This window comes from Podarcis liolepis (assembly GCF_965112155.1).
Source record: "Podarcis liolepis genome assembly, chromosome: 17".
Lineage (NCBI taxonomy): Eukaryota > Metazoa > Chordata > Lepidosauria > Squamata > Lacertidae > Podarcis > Podarcis liolepis.
Window position 1 is genome coordinate 6,337,874 of NC_139571.1, and position 11,316 is coordinate 6,349,189.

The 11,316-nt window shown below is 43.9% G+C and overlaps 1 protein-coding gene across 1 annotated transcript; it reads right to left on the reverse strand.

Moving 5' to 3' along the window:
• Positions 1–6,319: 6,319 nt before the first annotated feature.
• LOC310697014 (homeobox protein prophet of Pit-1-like) lies at positions 6,320–11,315 on the reverse strand (the record flags this gene model as incomplete). The annotated part of the gene is made up of 3 exons (XM_083483271.1): positions 6,320–7,231; positions 8,233–8,471; positions 11,237–11,315. 3 exons carry the CDS (start codon positions 11,313–11,315, stop codon positions 6,890–6,892), a joined length of 660 nt encoding a protein of 219 aa, XP_083339397.1. The 3' UTR covers positions 6,320–6,889.
• Between the last annotated feature and the right edge of the window lies 1 nt (position 11,316).

Sequence of the window (11,316 nt, forward strand, 5' to 3'; positions counted from 1 at the left end):
GGAAACCCAGTCAGATGAGCGGGGAATAAATCATTAATAAAATAATAATAATAAATTAATAATAATAATTCCCAAGTTTGCGGGGGCTGCCTCGCAGGGCTGAGGGGAAGCGAAGGGCGAGGCGCACGTTCCGACGTTGGTGAAGCCGATTGACGCGCGTCACGCGCTGGTAGCCCGCCTGGCCCTGCTTCGGGCCTCGGTGCGCGCAGGCAACCCCTTTGCTCTCGCTTCGAGGAGGCTCTTCCCCCGCGGGCTTCTGGATACCTCCGTTCCCGAGGCCAGCAGCGCCCTTTTGCATATGTGGACGTAGGCCAGACGATACCGTCTGTACTCAAAATGAAAAAGCCACGGATAAAGAACGCGATTCCAGAAATTGCAATACTCGGTAGCACCGAAGCAGCCACCGTCAACAGCTTGCTCTCTATTCCGTGGACATGTTAGCTGTTCCTTATAAAGATAATTTCTTCACTATTGCTTTCGGGAGCAAATTCCTACATATTTCTAGCTTTTCCCCACGACATTAAATTGAATGGACCACTTACAAATGGGACCCAGATAGCTCATAACTACTGAAATTCATCACCTCGTGCATCGTAACCTCAAAAAAGCATTACCAACCTTTTCATTACTAACGCACGAAACCTGATACTATGAGATTTATGACATTGCCATTTAAAAGAGGCTGTTGCCATGGTAGTCTTGCAGGGTTCCCGCCACTGCTCCATTTTCTGTCAGTTTGCTTGGAGGACTTTGCATTAGACTGCAGTTTGCTCCCTTGTGCTCAGACTTCAGTCCAAACCTTTATGTATGTTTACCCCGAAACAAGTTCCACTGCATTCAATGTTGCTGTTCCTTTAAAAACTTGCACAAGGAAGAAATACCACTGAACATAGGACTTGCCCCTGAGTAAATTTGCATGAGAAGACTGTTGCAACAGGCACGGCTAGCTTTCTGGAATTTGTAATAAAATAACTGCCCTGCAACATGTCACAAAATGACAATAAGGATACTGTTGTGTGCTGTAAATGTATTCTGCTTGAGCATCTTGGCCCACACTGTTACACATTACTAGAGGGTCTTCTCAAGCTGTAGCATGTTGTATTTATGTGGCAGTAGCCTTTCTTGCCAACCTAGCAGTTCGAAAGCACGTCAAAGTGCAAGTAGATAAATAAGTACTGCTCCGGCCGGAAGGTAAATGGCGTTTCCATGCGCTGCTCTGGTTCACCAGAAGCGGCTTAGTCATGCTGGCCAAATGACCCGGAAGCTGTACGCCTGCTCCCTCGGCCAATAAAGCGAGATGAGCGCCGCAACCCCGAGTCGGTCACGACTGGACCTAATGGTCGGGTCCCTTTACCTAGCCTTTCTTGCATCAATTTGGAAAATGTTTCCCATTTAGAAAAAACTTTAGAAAAAACACAGTTGCCTTATTATAGCTTCTGATTATCAACAGTGGAAAATAAATCTCAACTAATGTATATGAAGTGGCAGTTTGTACACTCATGGATCCACTTGGTTTCCAGAGAGCTCTGGGGAGTTTTCTAGTTGGTGTCGCTGGCTCATATTTTGAAGTCCTAATAAAGCTGTGGAATACAGAGATGGTCTGGGCAATTGGCAGGATTTTTACAACACTACGAACGAGACCAATAGTGAATCCGATGGTGAAGAAGGCAGTTTCTGCACATGCTGTAGAGAGAAATGAGGGGCAGATGGGGTTCATCAACTTGGGAAGGTAGTTCATTGGGGGGGGGGGAGAAAACACTGATTCTAACCCTCCACTGCCTTGCAGGCTATCTTCAGGAAAAGAAGGCTAAAGAGTAAACCCTACACAAATCCGGAGTGGAGTCCCTAAGGTGGTTGGATGGCGTCTTGTATGCCTCTTTCCTGCAGCTCCTGCAGCCAAGCTGGTGCCAGACATATTGCTCTGCTTTCTTCTGGACCACATCAGCGAGGCTGAGGGAGGGGTCCTGTCGTCTGGGCAGCCCAGGACCTCCATGAACACTGCCCAGGCTTGTGCCCTGGGGAGGTCACTTTGGTGCTGTAAATGCAGCAGTTTGACTTCACCCCCACAGCACACTCCATTGTCTCTTGAGACAGACAAATACCAACAACATGGTAACCTTAAGATTGGATTATTGTAATGAGCTTTATGTGAGAATGCCTTTGAAATATAGTGCAGAAGCTTCAATTAGTGCAGCCTAACTTCTCATAGGTTTGAAGCAAGCATACCAGTCATAGGCGCCGACTCCATGGGGCCTGAGGGGGCTCGAGCCCCCTCAAAAAATTTTTTGGGGGGGCTCAACCCCCCAATAATCTCGGGCGCCCTTCCAGCAGAGCGCCGCCGCCGTCCCCCGCCTCCTCCCCACCTGCTCCCTCGCCAGCCAGCCAGCCAGCCGCGCGCCCTAGTCGGAGAGCCCCGGCCGTCCCCTGCGAGATTAGGGAATCCCCGGGGGTGGGGGCTCCTGCCTCGCTGCTTCGCAGCACCACCGCCACTGCCAAGGCACTGCCGGGGGGAATTTCCTTCCTCCTGGCGGTTTCAGCCCCCGCGAGAACAGGGGAATCCCGACCGGCCACACCTCCCAGCCAGCCAGCCAGCCTATTTAGGGCCGGAGCGGAGGGGGCTCGCCCTCTCTTCTCCGGCTAGCCCCACGTTTCCCGCATATCAGCTGTTCCGGAGCTGATTAATAGGCGCAGTACGCTCTCCCCTATTCGCTCACGAGGAGGCGGCGCCACTTTATTTGCATATTCATGAGCTTATTTATTATTCATGAGCTTTCCCGGGCCCCCCCAATATTTTTTATAAGTCCGCGTCCCTGATACCAGTACTCTTCCTATTACACTGGCTGCATATATATTTGCTTGCAAGCCCAATGCAAAGTGCTGTTTTGTACTTTTAAACCTCTTTACGGCTTTTTATGCCTCTCACAGTATAAACCTAGACTGTTATATCTTCACTTGAGGCCCATCTTCTGGTCTCCTCTGAGGGAAACTAGAAGGGTGATGACAAAGGAGAGGACCTTTTCAGCTTTGGCTTCCCAACAGTGGAATGCTTTCTCCAGAGGTCTGCCTGGCACTCTGAAATACTGTATACTCAGAGTCGCAAAGTGATTTCATGCTCTTTATTCAGCTCATAGTGGTGAGGAGGAATGAATGAAAGTCCCCTCAAAGTATCTGCTTTATATACATTATTTACACAATGGGCTGCACATGATTGGCTAATTCTGGAATTCTACTGTAAGCCAATCAGGCTGTGGATTCACTTTTATCTGGAGCATGATTGGGTGGTTCCTGCCAACCAATCATACTGCTGCATTGTTCTAGGACCAATCAGACTGCTGCCTTTTGGATCCTATTGTTCTAGGACCAATCAGACTGCTGCCTTTTGGATCCTATTGTTCTAGGACCAATCAGACTGCTGCAGTTTGGATCCTATTCAACTCAGTACATAACACATTCACTGACATATTTTCAGCACCAGGTAAAAATGTACCTGCCCCCCCCCCCCCATTTGATGGTCTGTGTTATGTTTTATTATTATTGTGATGCAAAAGTTTTCTATTGCAGCTGGGAAGGATTGTTTCGAATTACTGTAAAAAACATAAAAGTTTTATAATAATAATAATAAAATGACTATCTTTTATGGAATAATGTGCTCTTGTTTATGCTTTTAAATATAAGTCTCTTGGAGGCCTTCTTAGATAACAAGTGACTAATAAGTCAAAATAATAATAATAATAATAATAATTTCTTCATGTGTTCCATGTGCAGTTGTTTACATGCATATGCATTTGAGACCAGGTGAGCACATTCCAGCAGTCACTTTGTAAAAGTTACTGGTAGTCCTTATTGTTCTTGTATCATTCTCTTGAAAGGTACCATCCTTGTTATGTCTTTGGGGAACACCTTTGCAAGATTGTATTAATTTGCACACACATGCACTAAAATTCTTCACGGTTCAGCTCCTCTAGATTAATTAAAGCTCCCAATAGGTGGGTAAATGAATCTGGACATGCATCTATTTAAGGCACAGGCATGCAAATTATACAGACATAAAATCCCTTGGTGCCACTTTCCTCCCATCTTTCCCCTCCCCAAACAATGCTGATAATATAGATGTCACTGTGAATTTCCCCCCCTGTTTGAGTTGCAACTGTTCTGCAAAAAAAACCAGCAGATCCATTTTAGCATTTAGCATTTTATTAAACATTAAAGTCTTTTGTAAAAAAAACAACCCTGAACACTCTTAAGTTTACTAATATATCCTGCTTCACTCTTTTAGAAACCAGTGCTAGACTAGACAGGCTATTTCAGAGCAAATGAATGAAATCTGGAGTAGCAGGCCAAAAAGAGCTTTCAGCATTACATAATGTGTGGTGGCGGAGGAGGGACAAAATCATTCTGAGGCAATGATTTGTCGTGTGCCACTCGAGGCACGTCACACATACACAAGAGCACCCCAATTTTCATCTCTGAAATGTGGGAGGGTGTGAAGGTACCTTAAAATACATCCACCACCATCCATCTCAGATCCCTCAAGGTCTAAAATGTAAATACAGTGGTACCTCGGGTTAAGTACTTAATTCGTTCCGGAGGTCTGTTCTTAACCTGAAACTGTTCTTAACCTGAAGCACCACTTTAGCTAATGGGGCCTCCTGCTGCCGCCGCGCCACCGGAGCACGATTTCTGTTTTCATCCTAAAGCAAAGTTCTTACCCTGAGGTATTATTTCTGGGTTAGTGGAGTCTGTAACCGGAAGCATATGTACCACTGTACATAAACACTTTGCAAGGGTGTAATCTGGGTGGATTTGATTTAAATCACGATTTAAATCATGAGTCAGTAAGACTTGATTTAAATCATTTTTTTACAGAAAGACTCATTCTTGTTGGTATAATCTTAATATTTACAACCAGATGAACTGGTTCCATTTTTGGAATAATAAACTTTCAGAGTAGTTTTTACAGTTATATCAAAAATTACTGATTTGGTTATACTATTAGAAATACATTGACAGATAATTATGAAATTATTGTGAGGCTTAATAAGTTAACTGTTCATATTTGGAAAACTTTTCTGCTGTACTTTATTGGATGGAGAAAAATGATCATTTCCTTAACAATTTAAACAATTTATTTAACTAAAACAATATTACAGTATAGCATATGTATCCATGTTTGTTAGCTGATGTGGTTAAAAAAACACCTTGGACTGAGTTTTAGCACACATGAAAAACTGAAAACAAATCCTTATTTCCTGATGGAAATAAGTCTTTGGACTATAATGTAACTTAAGTAAAAAACTATCTTTAGAAAGATTTTCCCTCCAAAAGCATTTTATTTTAAAAATCTGATTTAAATTTTAAAAATCTGATTTAAATAAAAAAACCAGATTTTTAATTTTTTGAAAACTAATAATTGCTTTTTATTCACCCTGTGTGTAGTGAAAGAGAGGCTGAAGCGGAAAAATAGCAGGCCTATTAACTTAAACTGTTTTAAAAGGCATAACAAGTATATGAAAATATATAGGCATTTTGTGTGAGAGCCGAGGTGGACTATCCAAGCTTCATCCAGTAGCTGCTGTGTAAGATCTTCTGATGTGTGAGCTGAAATTTTCAGATGGGATTAATTGTGGCAGTGGTGTGTTAAAATTTCATGTATCTTTTAAAAATGTGTTTTTTTCTGGTTTGAATGGCATCCCTGAAATTACACAAAAACAATGGTGCAAATATTTGATGAACTTGTGAGGAATATAGTGGACCATATCTGTCCTCCAAGAGCATAAAGCCATGGTTTTCAGACTGCATTTTTGGGAACAGGGATTTGCAAAATCTCCAACACTCATCAATTTCCTATTGTCATTCATTTTGTTATTTAAGATCTTCATCTGTTGCAGTTACATTTGTTTAGGTATTCACATTTGTCTTCATAGTTCTGCTGTTTGTTTGTGCTATATCAATACAAGTTCATATCTATCCATTTATTTCAGAACAAATTAAAATAGAACAGTTCAATTTTTCTTTCTGCTCAAATATGCATGTCTCTTTCTAATGGAAACCTCCAGTGTTCTTCAGCAGTTTATCAGGGCTTTCTCAAAGGTAGTTTGCTCACCATTACTGATCTTCCCCTGTAGTTAGGGTAGCCACATGTCCTTTGAAAAGGACAGTCCTTTAATTGAAGCTGTTTGAGGGTTGTCCAATTCAAATCCAGTTTAAAAATAAGGAGCCACAAGGAGAGCTGGAAGGGCCTTGAAGCTGCCCGTCAACATTTAGTATCACCTGCTGCGTGGCGTCTTCTCCACTATGGTGAGTTGTTTTATAGTTTTATTTAAATTATAGTAATGATTTCTAGATTTGTGTCTATACATATAAATTACCATATGCAAATTTTATGCAAACTGGTGCCCTCTTTTTTTGGTGCTGCAAATGCTCTTTTTCGGCAATGTGTATCGGGTCACCCTACTTTCAAATTGCAGATACTGAGAAGTTTGGGGTTCTAGGTTGCTCTCTAAGTTGTTCATGCGAAGGTTTGGCCCAACTGGCCTTGGCAGCACCTTGCATGGACCAAGTCCTCTCTCTCCATTCGAGAAGACTTTGAGAAGCACAGGGGTTTTGCAGCAAAGGGGCAGGGGTTCTTCAGCAGATACGTTGACGTGGCTTAAACAGGGTGTTACACTGAGCTTGTTCTTCAGATACCATGCATATCACTGTTTGGCAGTGGTGTGTGTGTGTTGTTGTTTATCACTGGAACAGTCAAGCTCATGCAGCAAAATTGCTTAATGGAAGCCACTACCAGCAGAATAAACAAGACAACGATGCACATATTTGGGTATCTTTATGATAATTTCCCCTGCCCTGTGTTCCTGCACCTTGTCAATCTGCTGCAGAGAAAGAGCTCTTAGTTCCAGTGGGTGCTGGGGTCGAGACTCAGAGAGAGCACAGGAGGTGGCGGAGCAGCTGTGGAGCGCAGTGGGCTGTACCAGTCTTCGTGAGCATGGGAGGGTTGAGGGTGGTGGGGGGCAGGACAGGAAAACTGGGCAGAAGTAGCAGGGGGAGGTGGGGGTGGCAGAGTGTAGGTGGAGGGAAAGCGAGGCAGGTGAGGATGTGACCCAAGAGTGGGGGGATATTGGTACTGTCGAGATAGGGGTGTAGGCAGGGGACAGAGGACACCGGGGGTGCCTGGTTTGGGCAGCGCTCGTTCCTGCTTTCGCTGCTTGGCTCGCCGGTTCTGGAACCAAACCTGTCAGCACAAGGAGAGAGAAAATGCACATTATGAATTGAATTCCCTGGGCAAGGCATCTTGGCAATGATGTTTAGAATAGAATTATTCCTGAAAATCCATAACTTGTCAGTGCCAGCCTTTTGAGAAAACCAAGAATGTTTTGGGACATCGGCAGAAGGTAAACATCTGCTAGAAGCAGGAAATTATGAGATAAGCTTGTGCAGTGTGTTTGGGATAGACTAATTATACTTACAAAACAATAGGCAAAAGGGGAATGATGCACATTTATACATAGGTATGTGTAGGTAGACAGATTGGAATTGTGGGCCCAAGCAGAGATTCTTAGCAGCTTTCTGGACTTTGCACACCCAGCTGGTTCTCTGGTTAATATTTTTTTTTTTGTTAAAATAAAAAAGTCGTAGATATTGGGAGGGGGATGCCTCAGTTTCTCATATAGAATCTATGTTACAACAACATGTAACCAGTAACATAGGTCTGGCCCTGTGCCTTTTTGTTTAAACTTTTAAACACCAGCTGAAAACTTTTCCATTCTTTCAGGCAATTAAGAATGCATCTTTCCACAATAGATACCTGTTTTCTGATTTTAATTATTTTCTATGGGTTTTGTTGTATGTATTTTTATGTACAATTGTCGTGAAGCACTCTGATTTTTTTTATATGAATTAGTGATCTATAAATATTTTTATAAAGAAATACATGTAACACAACTGTTTAAGTTTACATAAATGGAGAGCTTCAAGTCCATACACCCATTAATGCAGTTAGTAAAATACTGCCTCACTATTAGGAAAACATAGAATGAAAAACACCAAAGGGGGAAAATAGTTCTAAATGTGACTTTAAAAAGCACACTTTCTTTGTCCCATGGCTGCAGAAAGGCACAGCACGTAAGTGCCTTGGAGACCCAGTTTCCAAAAGGCCCCTTGCAGGCTGCTTTTAACACATCCAATATGGCAGTGTCCATATGTTCTTGGGGCCATTAAGTACTGAGCAGGTACCTGGATGCGAGCCTCATTGAGTTTGATAGCCCTGGCCAGCTCCTCTCGGCAGTAAATATCAGGGTAATGGTTTTTTGCAAATGCTGCCTCCAGGTGATCTAGCTGGTCCTGGCTGAAGGTAGTCCGGTGACGTCTCCTGGTAGGGGCGGCAGCTGTGTGAAGGGAGGAAGGTGCAGCCGTAGAGACCCCAGCCGGGTCTGGTACATTGGGGAACTTCTTACAGAGGGGAACTTCCACATCTGGAAGGCAAGAAGAGGATCCACTGGCATTTCTCTGTCTTGACCTACAAGTCACCTTTATCCAGAACTTTGCCAGTGCTCCTCAGGACTGAGCACTTTCTAACCACTACTCCTTTAACCCATCCTCACCCCCACCTTCCCCTCCGCCTACATCTCGAAGCACTCCTCTTAATGTGACATTGCTACAACAAGAACTCTGCAGCTGTGAGGTATGTTTGGTCTTGCTTCTTTGCTCTAGATCATTCCCTCCCAAAGCTGCTTTTCCTTTTCGGAAGGCTCTTGGGAGTTCCATTTATGCATGTTTGCCAGCCCCGTGTAGTTTGGACCTTACATACTCATGCCCAGCTGGTTAGAGTGTGGTGCTGATAACATCAAGGTCACGGGTTTAATCCCCATACGGGCCACCTGCATATTCCTGCATTGCAGGGCGTTGGACTAGATTACCCTCAGGATCCCTTCCAACTCTATGATTCTATGAAAGGAGCTAGAAATGGAACGACCCTTGAAAGAGATCCGTCTTCCTCCTGCATATTGTGTGGGCTCCCCACACTTCCCACCCTGTAAGAATGATTTTTTTAAATTGTTATTTTTGGCTCAGGACAGCAGAATACTGTAGCTTGAGCCAACCCTGGTATGTGATCCTGGTGGGTGGCAGCAAGCAGACCTTATATTTCTTAGAACCACTTGGATATTGCTTTAGCTAGCTGCAAAAAGCTGTGTCGCAACTGTCTCTTCTTCATAAAGGGTCTCCTGCTTTGTAAGTTCTGTGAGCGTTTCAAATAATTTTTCAGAAGCCGCACCTGGCAGCATCAGGTGTTATGAACCTTTACCTCTTGTACTGATAATGAAGTGCCAGAATGGAGAATGGTAACAATATTTCCCCACACCCTTTCCCCAATTCCTTCCTGCAATCCCTAGGATTAACTGTGGGGAACATGATTCTCCAGCCCCCACTCCCTGGGAGAACCTGAGATCGTGAGAGTGAGGGGAGCACAATAGGCTCACCTGAAAAGCTAATTAATTTGGGACCCCAGCATAGAGGAACTTGAGCCCCCAGGGATCTGAGTCCAAACAGCTTTCTCATTAATGTCTTTGCATCCGAGTGTTTCGGGAGAGGCTGCCCCCAAGGGATTACAAGCCCCCCTCCAGCCTATTTCAGTCTCCTGCTACTCAGCAATCTCCTCCAGCTCCTTAGAGGCTGTCATGTGGAAAATGAGTTTGCTCTTTCCTTGGGACAAGTTTCCTGCTTTTGTAGAGACTGTGGCAACTCTTCCCCTCCAAAAGACCTCCTGGCTAAAATCACATTGAATAAGATCTGGAACTAGGACAGATGGTTCCTTGACTATGCATGGAAGGGTTGCCCCTTCCAGGAAACCAAGGGACCGAAACTGCACATGCACCATACATTTAAAGCACATGACTTTCCTCAAAACATCTTGAGAACTGTAGCTTACCTCTCACCGAACTATGATTCCCAGCACCCTTAACAAACTACAGTTCCCAGGATTCCTTTTAAAGGAGTCATGTGCTTTGAAATGTATAGTGTGCATGCACAGTTACATTGCTTTCTGCTTCCATCACAAATTTGGGGTTGCAAAAAGGCCAGGAGGCACCATCTGCTGGTGGTTTCATGGAATTTGGTCTCGGATCAGAATTAAGTTTGTGATTAGTGTTGTGATGAGCACAGAAGATGGTTCTGAAAGCCACAGACAGTATTCAAATATGCTCTCCTGATATTCTGTCCTACCAAACCCCAACCTCAAAGTGTCTCCAGGCTGTCAGTATTCTGTGGAAGGGGTTCAAGTGTATGCTGGGAAATTTAGGTTTACAATTAAAAGTGATTAAAGTGCTCCATTCTAGCACAACAACCACTTTAATAAAGCCAATGTAGTGTACCTGTTGGACTAGGACCCAGAATACCAGGGTTCACATCCGTACTCAGTCACAAGCTCACTGGCTGATTTTAGGCCAGTCACTGTCCCTCAGCCTAACCTACTTTGCAGGGTTGTTGTGAGGAGAAAACTGGGAGTAGGAGAACTCTGAAAACCACATTGAGCTCCTTGGAGGAATAGGGGGCATATAAATATAATAAAGAAAGAGATGGACTTTCTGTGATTAGGAAAGAGACAGGGAGATGCACTGATAAGGGTGGAATGTACAAATGATGAATGGGAAGATATATAAAAACTTTGCAAGCAAATCAGGATGAATGCTCATTGCTGTGTAACCTGCTTACAAATAATGAATTCTCAATAGAGACTGGATATAATCTAACACATAAGCTTTGTGCTAGCAAATAAGGATAGATGCTCAATAAATAGGTCATCAGGAGAAGAGCTAGAGACACACCGCCCTGGAATATTCCCATCTCATTGTCCGTCTCTCCTCCAAAGCTCAACAATGGTGTAAGAAGAAATACCACAAAAATATCATTTCCCATTTAATACAGAAACAACGTACAGAAACAAAGATCACCCCAGACCTGCTTGACCCTGGTTTTTGGTTCTAATAAAAAGCTCTAAAAAGGAAGCCTTGCAAATGTTTCCTGAAGGCTTTTGTAGACTTCTTCCCACACAGTTTTCAAGTCCTGCTCAGAGATGGAAGCACATCACTGATGTACTGGCTCCCAAGTCCCCCTCTGCACAACCCCTCACATGCAGCTTTTCCTCCGCCCAAATGTTCAGTAGCATCTGGACCCTCTTTGGTCTAGATGGCCTCCCTGTGCCCCTCCTCATGTCTGTAGACCAAAGCTTCCCCAAACTCACCAGCTGTGGAGCTGACAGTCTCAGGGTATACGTCAGTGAACCCTCCGCTTTTCCTTTTCCCTGTTCGTCCATCCTCCATC